The following is a 15,704-nucleotide window of genomic DNA, read 5'->3' as shown; positions in this document are numbered from 1 at the left end:
AAGTTGAGGTCTTAATCTGCATGCACACCAATGAGTCTGCCAGCCCAGGGGCTCTTACTCATGGAGGAGCTTCCCTGGCTAGTCTGGGTGGGTTTTTTGGAAAGGGGCATGTTAGTGGCATTGCTGCTCGATCCAGCCATTTCTCTAGTAGATATGCTGGTTGCAGGTTTAGATTAGAATACTGCACTGAGACTATACCCACAAACAAACAAAAAGAATGGGAACCCTAGCCATTTACCCAAGGGTTGCAAAGATCAGAGCTTTGGTCTTAGGGATATCACCTGATATTCTAGCACTAAGATGGAACCTTAGGGGGAGACAAGCACCTGAGGGTGGACACTGTTCCCTGAACCCAGGAACCATGATAAGTGGACCTCAAATATGCCAATAATCTTTGAGAGCTAGGAAAGCCTAAGGGACACTGTTCCAGAAGTATAATTAGCAAGAACATTTCAGAAGAGCTGAGATGCTTCATCTTTTTTTTTTTTTAGAGTGCACAATTTGGTATTTTTTTTCTTATTAGTAATGTATATATGGCAATCCCAATCTCCCAATTCATTCCCCCCCAACCCTCCCCGCTTTCCCCGCTTGGTGTCCATATGTTTGTTCTCTACATCTGTGTCTCTATTTCTGCCTTTAAGATGCTTCATCTTAAAGAAGGAAGTTTATTAGACACATTCTGGACTTGTGTTGAAGGGTGGCAGAGAGTTTGCCATGATCTCTTCAGTCTCTGCACTCTGGTTTGCTTGGGGTTCCTTAGCTTACATGTGCCAGTGGGGGCCAGAGGGACGGAGGTGAGGTGTGGACCAGGAACAATGCAAATGACTGGACCCACCAGGGACTGGTACTTAAAACTTGGTCCCAGAACTGTGTTCAGCCTAATCATTTTTTCTTGGTTAGTTTTTAAGGTCTGCCTGCAGACATGATCTCAATCAGCCTAGACAGAAGTGGTGAGCATGTAAAAGCTACCAGAGCTTTATTACTCAGTCTTCTGGTTGTTGGGGGTTATCCTGTTTATATTGGGAGTACTCGCTGGCTACATCCACAGCAGAGCTGGCTTCCTGCACATCACACACAAAGGCATTGCTGCTGGGAGGATGGTGGGAGTCAAGGTGACTGGAATGAGTCAGATACTTTTCATCTAGTGAGTCCTCCAGGACTTCATTCACTTCTTCCTCCTGGATCCCCCTGCGGAGCCTGGGTGGGGGATGGAGAGGAGGGAGGGTGGGGGACAGGCAAGTCAGGAGATTAAACTAAGGCAACCTGAAACCACAGCCTCACAGCTGGTCCAGATCTAGGGCTCATGGAAGAGGCATCAGAAGCCAAAGACGCCTCAGAGAGAAAGCATAACAATCCACTTCTGACTGGTGTTGTAATGTGCCTAGAGCCGGGGTAGGAGACAGAGCAGCAGGTGTTCAGTGTACTGACCTCATAATGTGGAAGAGGAGGCAGACTCAGCGACGCCTCTCAAATACACTCTGACACACAGGACACACAGAGACCTATAATACTGGCTTTAACATATGGTGGACAAAATTTCTCTAATAGTATATGAAGGGGTCCATTGAATACTGGCTCCTGAGGCAATGTAACCTCCTAGGGCTCATGCAGCTTTTAGATCTCTCTCTCTCTCGCTGTCAATATTTGATATGATTGATTTTATTTTTCAAGATATTTCTGGCTATGAAACATCTGTCAATATATCTCTGAACAACTGTGCAGAAACAACATAGGCAACTCACTTTAGTTTTAACCATGCAGGTTCTTAGAACATAGAAACCAGGGATCTCTGGCTGGTTTATCTTTAGGTCAGACTGACTCTAGTTAACAAAAACTTGAGGAATTACTAAGAAATGGTAACTAATACAAGAACTGCAAAGAGAACAGATAACATGCATTAAAAGGACATATCACTGTATGATGAATGAATGAAATAGGTACAATCAGCAGTTTCTGGTTTCTCCTGGATCTGGGACCTTTGGCCTCTGGGTCTCTTGCATCTGGAATCCTCTCTAGATTTTACCACTAGATTCTCAGCCCTTTCATTACTCAGAGTTACTTGGGTGCCAGTGCCTTCTGCCCATCTTCATCCTTCCTACCATGATGATTTCCTGTGAACCAAAAACAGAACTGGTGGGAAATTGATCAGGTCCCATTTCATGCTTTGCAAATACAAGGGCCCATCTGACCACAGCCATAATACTCTGCATGGTTGTTCATAGTGCTCTGGGAGAATTATTCCAGGAGGGCTCAGGTTGTGTCTTTATATATATATATATATATACATATATATATTTAATTTGTTTATTAGTTGTGTTGGGTCTTCGTTGCTGCACACAGGCTTTCTCTAGTTGCGACAAGTGGGGACTACTCTTCATTGTGGTGCACGGGCTCCTCATTGCGGTGGCTTCTTTTATTGTCCAGCATAGGCTCTAGGCACGTGGGCTTCAGCAGTTGGGGAACACGGGCTCAGTAGTTGTGGCACACGGGCTTAGTTGCTCCAAGGCATGTGGGATCTTTCTGGAGCAGGGCTCAAACCCATGTCCCCTGCATTGGCAGGTGGATTCTTAACCACTGAGCCACGGAGGAAGTCCCACATTGTGTCTTTAGAGGAGTAGCCTGGCAGGCTTTCATGATTAACACCGACTAGTATGTTGCTGGTGAGGTGAATCATCACCATGATGTCTGTTATGGTGTCAAGGCAAAAAGTTTAAAATGTCCTGTTCCTCAGCACACAGGAAAGCTGCACAGCTGCCTTCTGTGCTTCTTCAGCTGTAACCTTCGTTTCCCCAACAAGCTCAGTTGATGGACCATGGTTGTGAGTTCCATTAATGCTCACATAGACATTGTAACAGCCTCGGAGGAGCAAATACTTTAGGAGAAACCACTTGTTCCAAACCAATGACTGGACCAAGGAGCTTCTGCATACTAATGAGTATAAAGAGAATCTTCCCTTCTTTTCCACTTCCCTCTCTCTCTCTCTCTCTTTTTTTTTTTTTCTCTCCTGACCCTGCCCAGAGACCAGCTCAGTTGCAGAACTCTATTGTCGAGGCAGCTGAGCAGGGACCTTAACCACAAATGAAAATCTAGCTCTTTAGTCCAAAAGGGACCTCTTGTCTGAAAAGTGTGAAGAGTGTCCCCTCCTTTTTTTTCTTTCTCAATTTTCTTGCCTCCTTGCTCTTAAAGTAGTCCCAGTCATGTGGAACAGCAGGAGAGTGTGACAGGAGAAATAACTGGGAGAACCCAACCTTTCTGAACAGAGGGACTTGGGAAAAGGACCTGTGGGAGCCACAAAGCAGGGAAGAAATGCCAGAGAGGAGAGAGGCTGGAAAACTGTCTCCAAACTGTCAGAAGTCCCAGGGCTCATCCCCAAACTGAACATGTGTGAAACAGATCCAAGGAATCATGGCAAAGGATCAGAGAGCAGAATTACCATATAAATCACCAGCTAGTGCAGACAAAACTTAGTGACATACTTGCAGAACTGACCCAAACAACACAACGAAGACCCTGAACACTAAACTAACATTGGAACTATTGCCCATAGAAGGTGAGACAAAACTTGTAGTCTAAATCTAGAAGGGGTTGATTGCCTGCTAAGAAGTAATTTCCAGAGGACTTTAACAGGACCTAGTGTCTCATAATATAATATTCAAAATGTTCAGAGTACAATCTAAAGTACTCAACAAAATAAAAACACATACTGTAATTATCTCAATAGATGAACAAAAAGCATTTGACAGAACTCAACATACATTCAAAACAAAACTCTCAGCAAATAAGGAACAAAGAGGAACTTCCTTAAATAAGTTGGAAGCTTTGTTTAGCTGGACCATGCCTGCTCATGTTTGTGTTAGGAGACATAGTTTCTTCCCTGTTGTCAGCCATCATAAAACAATAAAATAAAGTATGTTTGTTCATTGAAATATGAATAAGTAAAAGAAACAAAAACTAGCTCAACCTGATGAAAGTCAATATGATCATTAATTAGAAAACTCAATATTATTAAAAATGTCAATTCTCCTCAAACTTTTCATAGACGTAAAGCAATGCCACTCAAAATCCCAACAGGATTTTTATACATAATGACATCGTATGCATTTTTCAAAGCTCATAGAACTGATACTAAAATGGGTCATTTTACTGTGTATCGATTATCCTTAAAAACCAAAAATGATTGGATGGCTGCTGCCTCCTACTCCAAAAGCTGATTGTAAAATCTATATAGAAAGGCAGAAACCTTGTTTTAGGCAAAGAGTTCTTAGATAAAACTACAAAATGATGCTCCATAGGCTGGACTTCATCACAATTAAGAAATTCTTCTCTCTGAAAGAGGGTTAAGAGAATGAAAAGACAAGCCACATACTGGGAGAAAATATTGACAAATCAACTATCTGACAAAGGGCTTGGATCCAGAAATATAAAGAACTCTCACGAATCAATAATAAGAAAACAACACAACTTTAAAAGGGACAAAGTGGGTGAACACTCACTTTTCTAAAGCTGTGCGGATGGCCAATAGGCATATGCAAAGATCCTCAAAATCACCAGTCACTGGGCAAATGCAGATTAAAACCACAATGATAGGCAACCACACACGTCTTAAAGGACAAAAAGCAAAAGAACAACAACCTGAAAATATCAAGAGCTGGTACTGGGGAACAGCTGGAATTCTGATTCATTGCTACGGGGAATGGGAAGTGGTAGAGTCACACTGGAAAACACTTCAGCAGTTTCTTGTAAGTTAAACCTACACTCACCATACGACCCAGCAATCCTACTCCTAGATACTCACCCGAGTGAAGTGAAATGAAAATGTATTTTCACACAAAAATCTGTATGTCCATCTTCACAGCTATTATTCATAATTGCCCCAAACTGAAAGCAATCCAAATGTCCTTCAGGGGATGAAGGGGTAAACAACAAGCCTACATCTCTTTGATGGAATAGCACTCAGAAATAAAAAAGGAACAAACTACTGATACATTGTGGAGATGAAAAATCTAAAGGGACAGAAAACAGAGCCAATTGTTGCCAGGGACAGGGTTTGGGGAAAATGGTTGACTACAAAGAGGCAGAAGTGAAATTTAGGAGAGATGGACCTGTCCTATATCTTGATCATGGAGGTGCTTTTGCACTGTATGCATTTTTCAAAACTCATAGAACTGATACTACAATGGGTCATTTTACTGTATATCAATTATCCTTAAAAATCAAAATCATTGGATGGCTGCTGCCTCCTGCTCCAAAAGCCTGGCATGAAGGAGGCAGTTGTAACAATGCGGCCTCCAGCCCCGTGTTTCCTCCACTGGACTCCCCCCCAGCCAGTCCGGACATTGTCCTGGTCCCCAGAATGTGAGGTGAACAGCAGGTGGAGTGTAAGCACCTGACAGTCCTCTTCTTTCAAAATTGTAACCCGAGTGCCTGATCTTATTACTGATTCCTGAGACATCCACCTCAAAGAGCTATCTCGAAGACTCCCATGGACACACAGGACTAGATGAGGAGGCGGGCTGCCCCGCCTCTCAAGTTTCTCTTGTTTTAGAGATCCCTGGTTGATTTAGACAACTGGTGTTTGACCACTTGTTTTTTTTTCCTGCTCTTTAATTCCCCCTCATCTGTTTTAAGTTCACCAATAAAGAGTGAACCCACGAGACCCTAGGTACCCCACCCTCGACCCAAATTAGGCAGAACCACAGGCTTGTGCTGTCCTCCTCTCTACCCCTGACCTCACTGTGGCCCTGGGAACCATGCACCCCTGCAGGAAGTGTGAGGAATACACCTCATGGTTTTCAAAGTTCCTCGATGGTTGTTGCTGAGGTGTGTCTTGCAATCATAATAAGAACCACAAGGGCGGATCCAGCCACAATATTGGCTCCAAAAGGGGAAATGTCTGGGGGCCTCACTTCAGGCCCGGGGGAGGACCCTCAGGTTTTTCTAGCTGGTAGCACTACTCTCCTTTGGCTGAGACCAGCACAGAACAGCAGGACATCTGGCTAAAAAGTCACTCTTAGAGTCATGGAGGCATGGAGTCTGATGTGATGCTAGGACCCTGGGAGGAGCTAAGGGTCCTCCAACCCTGTAAGCCAACTTACCGGGGGCGAGTTTGCTGGCAAGTGTCTCTGCCAGCTGGCTTCCTTAGGCCAGTAGCTCACAGAATCTCTGTCTTTGGTAGTAGGTAACGTCAGTGCTCCTGAGAAGACTCTCAAAAGTCTTGACTGTGTTCTTTGCATGCTGCATGAAAAGATAACAGACACCTGTCCCTTCTTGTATCTTCTGTCGTAAGCGGGTCAGTTCTTGGGCCTGAGCCTGAATTAGAGGATCATATCTCCTAAAGTGGGAAAGAAAAGTAAAATGTAAAAGTGAATGGTGTGAATGATACGTTTATGGGAAGTTCAGCAGAGATATGTCTTAGGTTAGTCATAAGGAATTCCCTGTGTGGAATTCTTGCACAGGTTGTGTGACTTGCCTGTGACAGAGGGGATGAGGAAATCGCATTGTGTTTGTTTCTTTCTGTTTTATTAACTTTGCTTTAAAAAGAAGCCCTTCCAGTTCCTCAGTTCAGCCCACACCCATATTAATGTCATCTGCATCATCATCCAGAATTATGTGTTGGTGGGGAAGGCAGGTACAGAAGTGTTGGACAGGTACCTCTGGTATTTATTGAAAGGATGAAAAGAAAAATCAGTGAGAAGTTCAAGATGAAAAGCATTCCTTGGAATGACATGAAGATAAGCCTTATTTAGTAAGGAGGCACTTGAGAGTAAATAAAGTTCTGAGCAATACTTACATCAGTCTATGTGGGATTTCACAGTTTTCTAATTATTGTACAAATGTATTTCATAGATTCCAATCTAGAACGTGAGCTCTGTGAGGCTAGAGACAGTGCCGCATTACCCAACTTATAGTACACAATAGAGCGTACACACCCAAGTAGGCAATCAGTTAATACTTAGAACCACGTAATCCTAATGCTAGACTAGACATTGCTAGTCATCTATCCCATCTAATGCCTGAATCTCTTCACTACTAAGTGATCTCCGACGTATTGTCTTTCAAAATGTCTTTTTCAGAGTTCCTATGACGTATCAGAGGAGGTGAAGGCAGAGACCAGAGAGAAACAGAGGCTCCAGACCTAGACCTCCTTCAATCAAGCATCTCTGATTTAGAAGGTGTTACACACTTGAGCTTCTCAGATTTCATTTTAACCTTGAATGCCACAATCTACCCTACAGCTGACACTCTGTAAGGATGGGCAACGCTGGTCCTCAGCAAATTAATAATTCACTTTCGAGGCAACAGCTGCTCAGTTATCTCTCTACCCAATGGCCCTACAAGTTAACACTCCACATAGTCTGATAGTTGGGAAAAAAAGTCAACGTTGGGGAGGAGAAATGTTATCATCATGAAAGGCACTTGCGAAAGCGAGCAGTTAGGAGTGTCTGCTTGCCAGCCATGGCCAAGACCCAGCCTGTCAAGAGCAGAGGTCCTCCCAGTCCCCAGGCCGCCACCACCCCAGGGGCCTAGTCTGACAGAGCCCCAGGCCTGAGGCAGCATAACCTGGGTCAGCCACCATCAAGAAGCCCCTCGCAGGGTCAGGACTCCTGTGCCAGCATGGATGCCTGAGTCGGGACTGCGTAACTAAAGCAGCTGCATTGTTGTTTACAGCCTACTTTCCAGATGTGACCTAGCAACACTTTGCCATCGTCTGTGCTCTACCGTAAAACCCAAACCTAATATTAAGAAAACATGACAATCACCACACCCATACAAAGTAAGAACAAGGTTAATGGTTACAGCAAACACTTGTTGAGAGCGTCACATGTGTGTGAGATGGTTCTAACCACGGGTCCTCATGCATTTAATCTTCACAACCCCCAGAGGGAGACACCCCTGGTATTCCCATTTTACAGCTGAGATCGCTGAGGTAACTGAGATGCTGAAAATTTGAGGACATTTGCCCAAGGTCATGCAGCTAGAAGCCACGTTGCCAGCATTCCAACCCAGGCATGTGTCTCCATTTTATTCACTGAGTACTTAAGGGAGAGTCCAGAGGCCTAGCTAGTCCACCATTCAGTTCCCAGAGCCCCGCAGGCGGTCTTTGTCTAGCTCTGTGCCTGCCCTGTACATTTCTGCCCTGCTCCTTGCACAAATTTGCTCTTTATTCTACTGGCTTGGGCTTCCCCATTTCACACACTTTGCCACACGGCTTCCTCCTTACCCAAGCCTTGCAGCCAGTCTCATCTTCTCTGCCAGCTCCCCCTCCTCAAAGGGCACTTCCTTGTGCAGCACGGATTCAATGAGGTCTTTGTACTCTTCACATTCTGGGAAAACAGAGATGCTGCCTCAGGGCAGAGCTGGACAGGCTGCTGTAGTCACTGCCTTCAAGGAAGGAGACAGGGTCCACCCCAGGGGCAGATGGACCAGGCTGTATGCAGGGATTCCCACATCTCATTCCTCAGCCTCCCAGCTACTTGGCATTTGGTTCCTTCCCATGTTAGAGCTGAGGAAAGAGAAACTCATAGGCTTGTAAAATAACTTTCTCAAGATGATTCAACTGGAATGAAGCAAAGTCAGAATTCACATAGCCTGAGTTCTGACTCCAAATCTTGAGCCACTTTACCAAGGCTTGTAGCCTCTTAAGTAGAATATTAACCTGGGGCATGAACTAGGAATTTCCTGTGTGTTTTGACTAAGGCTCCAAGGACTGTGGGGCTGACAGTTCTCCCGCATTGAGAGTTTCAGCAATCCCCCAGTAATTCAAAGATTTAAAAGTGTATCTGGATACACCTGTGTAAAAATGTGTATAAAGGGAAAAAAAGTCTGAAAGACATATGCTTAAATGCTAACAGGTGTTGTGCTATGTTGGAGGCAGAACTAATACACACTGTTTGCCAAGGCCCTGTTCTAGTGGATTTTCTTTTCTTTCTTTCTATTTAAAATTAATTAATTAATTAACTAATAATTAATTATTTTGGCTAGGCCGGGTCTTAGTTGTGGCACGCAGGATCTTCGTTGCCACCTGTGGGATCTTCAGTTGTGCCCCAGGGATCTAGTTTCCTGACCAGGGATCTAACACGGGCCTCCTGCCGGGACTTCTCTGGACCACCAGGGAAGTCTCTCCAGTAGATTTTCGAGAGCTATCATCTTGTAATCATCACCACTACCTGACAAGGTAGATACTATTCCTATTACCATTACAGATGAGGAAACTGAGGCACAGAGAAGATAAACAACTTGGGTTTGAAGCCAGCAAGTCTTCTGCCAGAGTCCAGCCTCTTAATCACGGCACTGTAGTACCTTTACACGAAGATGTTGGATGATGTATTTCTTCTTCTCCAGTTTGAAAAAGCTCTATTATGATTATAATAAATGATGTTTTAAGAAAAAAAAAAAAACCCTTACATTTCAATACCCTAAAGTACCTTTTATTTTGATACGTAGGCTTTAATTTTTACTTTTTGGTCCATGTCAGTAAGTTGGATAGCAAGTTTTATCCCCCATTGGTCTATTGAAATATAATGGTGGAAATCTGAAAGCAAACTCAACTCCAGTCTTGGTAAGAATCCTCCCCTTACATCCCTGTCCCTCTCGTGCCCTCACGTGTTCCTCAGTCACTACAGCCCCACCCCTCCCCTCTCTGGATGCTACTGATGTTTTCATCTCCAGATATCTGTGGCTCAGTTGGGATCAGAGAGCTTTAAGTTCCTTTATGGCACATGGGGTCTCCTATCACTTCTTTCTCCTCCAGTGCAGCTAGCACTGTGCTTTGCAAATGGGTGCTCGTAAAAGGTTGAATTAAATCCTGAGATGTTTAAGCCAGCAAGGATCTGACACAGGTTCCCGAGACAGAAAAGAAAGTTTAGTGCCTGAACCACAATCTTAGCCTCTATTCCTCCCTACACTCTCACTCAAACCTGACTCCTTTGTGCCTCAGTGTTTCCATCCTCTGCAAAGTGATCGTGAACTACCCACTTCCACCTTTCTGGGAGTATAGTAAGGATGAGATTTAATACTTTGATGAAGGACAGAAAAGAATGAAGTCGGGAGGGTATTTAGTTTCTTGGGGGAACATGGACAATCCTTTATCACTTTGGTGACTGTGACCCCATACGACCTACTGTATTTCTGCAGCTGGTTGGCCAGCGAGTAAGCAGTAGCTTGGGACATGAGGAATTTCTCTGTGAGGTCTCGAAAGTCCTGTTTGCTTTTTTCCAGCTGGGAGCGCAAGTACTGGTTGGTTTCCAGGATGCTCATTTCTGTCCTTGGACCAGAGAAAGTGGTGAGAGGTACTGCCATGCTGAAGCTTGTGGTGGAAGAAGTAGAGCCAGAACCTGGGGAGAAGAAACCCAAACAAATAATAAATTAAAAACAAAACATACAATTGTATTGGGTGAGTTTTATAGTATGTAAATTATGCCTTAATAAGGTTTCATTAAGTGAAAAAATGTATTTAAACAGACGTAAAGAATGCAGATATAATTTATTACTTACTTTTGGGCCAGACTTTGTCAGCATTCCACAACTCTGAGCATTCTTAACCACAGAAATAAGGCACAAGATGCCAAAGGTCAGAGGTCAGGCTCTGACGAGAGTGCCCGAGGGAGGACCCAGCATGCCAGGTAACTATGTGGAGTCGCAATAAGAGAACTGGAAGGTGGGGGTGTCATGGAATCTTGGGAGCCCCTGTCTTCCAGCTGCCTAGGCCATACTGATACTCAAGGTCACTTGGTCTGTTCTAAAGGTCACCAGTTATGGGGACACCCCCTCAGCAGCTACTATCACTATTTGTGTACCCTTGTACTGATACCACAGACCTATCTCTTTCTAAAACTTAAGCTGGGTCTTCCCTGGTGGTGCAATGGTTAAGAATCTGCCTGTCAATGCAGGTGACACGGGTTCGAGCCCTGGTCCAGGAAGATTCCCACATGCCCCGGAGCAACTAACCCATGCGCCATAACTACTGAGCCTGTGCCCGTGAGCCACAACTATTGAGCCCACATGCCACAACTACTGAAGCCCATGTGCCTTGAGTCTGTGCTCTGCAACAATCTAAGCCACGACAATAAGAAGCCCGTGCACTGCAATGAAGAGTAGCTGCCCCCCAACTCTCCGCAACTAGAGAAAGCCCGCATGCAGTACCAAGACCCAATGAAACCCATAAACAAAAAGTAAAATAAATAAATAAATTTAAAAATAAATAAATAAAATTTAAGCCTATTTTGTATTGCTTACTCCTGCAAATGTAGAAAACATCAAGGAATCAATATTTTCCCAAATTCTTTCATTGTCAAAAGGGCTGTCATAAAGTCACCTTTCCTGACACCCAACCTGAAGGGGCCCCTTGGGTCCAGCTTCAGGCTCAGGGGCCTCTAGGCCACAGGGCTGTGCTCACAGCCAGCCCCTCGCTGCAGCAACCCTGGGACGCTGACCCCCCTGTGACTTGAGTGTCACGGTGTAGAACATGCTGTCTGCACTGGGTGGGTGTCGCTGTCCCCCTCTGACCCTGGGGTGCAGGCAGGCATGTATCCTCTCCTCCCTATGCGGATCTCCGCTGCCCCGAGGAGTCCATACATCTGGAACCAGTTTCCTCTGGGAGTTTGAGGTCTTTAGAAGTCGTCATGCCTCCACAAGGTGCACTTTGCAGGAGGCTGGGCAGGACAGGCTCTCCCAAGTACACAGATCAAGGCCTTCCTGGTGGCTTGGAGGCTCCTTCAAGGAAGCCCCTGCCCAGCGCCTGCACTGCCAGAAGCAGCAGCGTCACCCACAGGAGCTGTTGGGGCTGCTCCCCGAGCCTGAGCACTGGCCAGGAGCCTCCGGGTGCTCCCAGGTGGGCCACGACCCTGCACATAGGCGAGCCGCTGCTGTGTGTGAGCGCATATGTGAGGGGGGTGTGTGTGTGTGCGCACGCATGTGCATACATGAGTGTGTGTGGCCCAGTGTCCCTCCACTCTCCATGTGGCCCACCTTCTACGCTAAGATTTAAGATGTTGCCTCGTATTGTACATTTTGGGGGAAGCCTTGGGTGTAAATCAGTGTAAACTTGGAGGAGAGATTTTTCTATCATGTAGAGTAGGTATTTTTTATAGATTGAAGGTTGATCAATTTTTTAATACTTCTAAGAGAGAAAACTATCTGTGTATACACATGAAATATATATATATATGTATGATAATAAACACTGGAATTCTGCTCCCCATCCTACCGCAAAAAAAAAAATAAAGTCACCTTTCCACTAGAAAAATTTAAAACTTTTATCCCCGTCCTCCCACTCAGCCAGTCCTGCTCTTATCAGAGCCCCAAATGGGCCATGAAACAGGAAAGCTGAGAAAAAAGAAAACCACATCCTAGTCGAGGTGTGGAGTCTCTTGTGAGTAGCTCAGTGCTATCAGGTTCTGTGGGCCCCTTACCTGGGCTGAGCTTGCGGGCAAGGCGCTCTGCCAGCCTATGTCCCTCAGTCAGCTGCTCTCGGAAGCCCTGCCCCTGGTGGTTGTCAAGGTCATTGTGGGTGAGGAGGTCCTTGAGGTGCTGCTTGAGTAGAACAGAGTCATCTTTCCCTTCCCGTAATGTCTGCCGTAACTGGGTCAGCTCTCGCGCCTGACTTCGAATTAGGATATCACACGTCCTAAGGTGGGACAGAAGATAATTTTAAAATGCAAAGAGTTGCATGATGACTGCGAGGGATTCCTGTGAGAACATCCTCAAGGAGCCATCGAAGCAGCATTGTGGCCCATATCTGGTGGCCAGCCTGTGCCAAAGAGAAAGAGGGACAACAAAGGACTCCCCTGAGACAGGGCGTGCTCCTATAAGATTGCCCATTCATCTTGTTCTGTAAACAAAACCTAGGGTCTTTCTAAACCTACATGAAGATGTCTCTTCATTTCCTCACTCAGCCATGCCCATTTCCATATAAAAATAGACAGAGGGCATGGTACAGTGGATGACACACAGCCACATATAGCGTGGACAGGTACAGCAGGTGTGAGTTGGAAAGAACAAGAGAATAACAGGGTCAAAAAAGGATGACAAGCTGTAGTCAGTCAGGAGGACATTGTGATTTAAAGGTCAATGAGGTACTGATTGAACAACATTGTGAAGGTACCAAATGCCACTGAGTTGACTTGTTCACTTGAATTTGGTGAATTTCATGCATGATACGTGATTTCAAGTCAATAGTGTTTGTCAAAGCAGAGTAACTGAAGCCCTGAATAAAATCAGAGTCCATAATTCACCAGCTGGTGTCCTCCACCTGGTTGATAAATATTGTGCCCATGTGCCTGCCACGCACATCTCTGCCCTCCTTACCTCAGCCTCTCATCGAGCGTTGGCTTCTCTGCCAGCTTCTCTGCCAGCCTCAGCGCCTCAAACGACAGCTTCTCCCCCAGCACGGATTCAATGATGTCCTTACAGGCTTCACACTCTGAGGAAAGAGAGACGCTGCCTCAGGGGAAAGCTGGACCTGCTGCTGTGGTCACGGCCTTCAAGGGAGGAGGCAGGGTCCACCCCAGGGGCAGATGTAACTCCAATACCAGGCTCTATGCAGCGATCTCCACATCTGATCCCTCAGCCTCCCAACTGCGTGGCCTTCGGTTACTTCTTGTTTGAGAACTGAGGAAAGAGAAGCTCCAAGGCCCAGAAAGTAACTAGACAAGATGAACTGGCATTTGGCAAAGTCAGAATTCACATCCCCTGAGACTGCCTCTGAATCCTGGGCCACTTTACCAAGACCTGCAGCCTCTTGGGTGACACGCGGAACAGGGCCATGAGGTGGCGATTGCTGTGTGGTCGGGAAGACCCCTGATGGGGTCCATGCAACTATAGGCCTGATGGTTCCCTTCTGCTGGGATTTACTAATGAACAAGTGTCTCAAAGGTTTTTACCTTTGAGTAAAAACTCACCTGGATACACTTGTGTGAAATAGAATACGCGAAAGTATAAGGACCTAGAAAAAATGTGCCCAAACACTATGAAAGCTTTTGTTATTAGAAATAGTATAGTGTGAATGTACTGTGCTTACACTGTGACAGGCACTATTTTCAGAGCTTTGACAGAATTTCTTCATTATTCATTACAACTCAAACAAGTAGCCCACAGTTTCAGTGAGGAGCAACCTCACCCTTAAGCTCCTTTAAAGCAGATACGATCCTCTGCTTTCCCCAGTGTGTAACCACCACGTGACCCCAGTGTAACAAGCACGGGGCTTTGCCAGAGGGACCTCAGGGGAGCTGGGACTGATGCAGTTCATTAGTGCCAGATGTTTAGCCAACAGTGATGCAGGATCAGATACAGCACAGAAAAGATTCCAGTTGACACACTTTAGTTTGTTGCTGAGAGAAACAGGCAGTTCTGTGACTGCATCAGGAATCAATGTCTAGAATTTTAACTCGATTCTCACCCTACAACGCACCACAAACTTGGAAAAGGGACTACACTCTTTGAGCCTCAGTTTTCCCATCCTCAGGCAACTGAGGGTAAAACAGCCACTTCTACCTTTCCTGGATTGTGGTCAGAATGAAATTCAAAATGACAAAGGAAATAGGAGATAAAGTCTAGAGAGTTTAGTTTCTTGGAGGGAAGAGAGTGATCATTCATCACTTTGGTGACCATGACCCCTAGGACTTACTGTATTTCTGCAGCTGGTTGGCCAGGGAGTAGGCAGTTGCTTGGAATACAAGGAATTTCTCTGTGAGGTCTCGGAAGTCCTGCTTGTTCTTTGCCAGCTGCAACTGAAGCTCCAGGTTGATTTCCGTCAGTGTAAGTTCTGCCCTCGGATCAGATAAAGGGCCAAGAGATACTGCCATGGTGATGTGTGGTAGAAGGGATAGAGCCAGGGGCTGGGGAAAAGAAAGCCAAACATGTTGGATTAAAATCAGGTGAAATCACATAGGTTTACTCAGGACTGAGGGATGACAAAAACCGGCGTTCTTAACTTACTGTTGGGAGCAACGGAGGGTTCACAACTGCAAAAATAGGGTTCAAGATGCCAGAGCTCAGAGCCAGAGGTACTGCCTGTAGCTCAGACTCAGACAGGAGTGACGGAAGGGGACCCAGTGTGCCAGGTAACCATCTGGAGTTGCAATAACAGAACTGGTAGGTGGGGGCGGGTCACGGAATCTTGGGGGCCCCTGCCTTCCAGTTGCCTTGGCCATGCTGATACACAAGGCTGCCTGGGGTCCTGTGAAGGTCACCCCGGATAGCACCCAACCCCTCAGCAGCCACTCTTCAGTTGTCCACACATGTCCTGATACCACTTACCTGTCTCCTTCCAAAACATATCTAAGCTGAGTTCTCCCTGTTCATTCTTCTGTGCATAAAAAAATTCATGAGAGAAATAGTTTGCCAACAAGTCTTAATTTCCATAGGGCTGTCATGAAGCCATCCCACCTTCTCTTTACATGGATCTTAAGGTTTTTCCACAAGTGAGAGATGTCAAACTTTGAGACTGTCACGAAGTTCTTCACTGGGTCTTCTCCAGTTTCGTCTATATCCTGAAATCTGTAGGACAAAAAGCAGAGTATAATGCTATGTGAATGCATACTTAATTTTTTAAACTGTTTTCTGTCCCAATGTAATATTCTTTTGCTGCATCACAGTGTTGTATCAGATTCTTATCTTCCCTGGGCAGCATGATGGCTTTAGAATAAACTTAAGTTTGACATCCCTACCTTCTAAGCTCCTCCTCTGTATGTGGGTTGCTCTACGTG

The 15,704-nt window shown here is 45.4% G+C and overlaps 2 protein-coding genes across 2 annotated transcripts; both read right to left on the bottom strand.

Moving 5' to 3' along the window:
* Window positions 1-983: 983 nt before the first annotated feature.
* Window positions 984-10,299, bottom strand: LOC130836014 (neuroblastoma breakpoint family member 6-like protein). Its single transcript, XM_057708015.1, is given in 5 exon segments — window positions 984-1,197; window positions 2,060-2,111; window positions 6,096-6,331; window positions 8,222-8,324; window positions 10,122-10,299. Coding segments are annotated over 5 exon segments (783 nt in total).
* A 1,461-nt stretch (window positions 10,300-11,760) lies between these two features.
* On the bottom strand, window positions 11,761-14,801 carry LOC130835957 (putative neuroblastoma breakpoint family member 5). The gene is made up of 4 exons (XM_057707927.1): window positions 14,624-14,801; window positions 13,344-13,420; window positions 12,411-12,609; window positions 11,761-11,843 (listed from the first exon to the last, which is right to left on the bottom strand). The coding sequence occupies exons 1-4, from the start codon at window positions 14,799-14,801 to the stop codon at window positions 11,761-11,763; spliced, it is 537 nt and encodes a 178-aa protein (XP_057563910.1).
* Window positions 14,802-15,704: the final 903 nt, after the last annotated feature.

This window comes from Hippopotamus amphibius, chromosome 1 (assembly GCF_030028045.1).
Source record: "Hippopotamus amphibius kiboko isolate mHipAmp2 chromosome 1, mHipAmp2.hap2, whole genome shotgun sequence".
Lineage (NCBI taxonomy): Eukaryota > Metazoa > Chordata > Mammalia > Artiodactyla > Hippopotamidae > Hippopotamus > Hippopotamus amphibius.
This window is presented reverse-complemented; position numbering and strand designations above follow the sequence as displayed.

Bases quoted from the DNA above. Each gene is read 5' to 3' on its own strand.
- LOC130835957 (XM_057707927.1), bottom strand. From the start codon at position 14,801: ATGGCAGTATCTCTTGGCCCTTTATCTGATCCGAGGGCAGAACTTACA. The intron at 12,610-13,343 runs AAGCTGGCAGAG...TGTGATATCCTA, and splicing joins AGGCGCTGAGGCTGGCAGAG to ATTCGAAGTCAGGCGCGAGA. The intron at 11,844-12,410 runs GTAAGGGGCCCA...GCCTATGTGCAG, and splicing joins TGCCCGCAAGCTCAGCCCAG to GGTCGTGGCCCACCTGGGAG.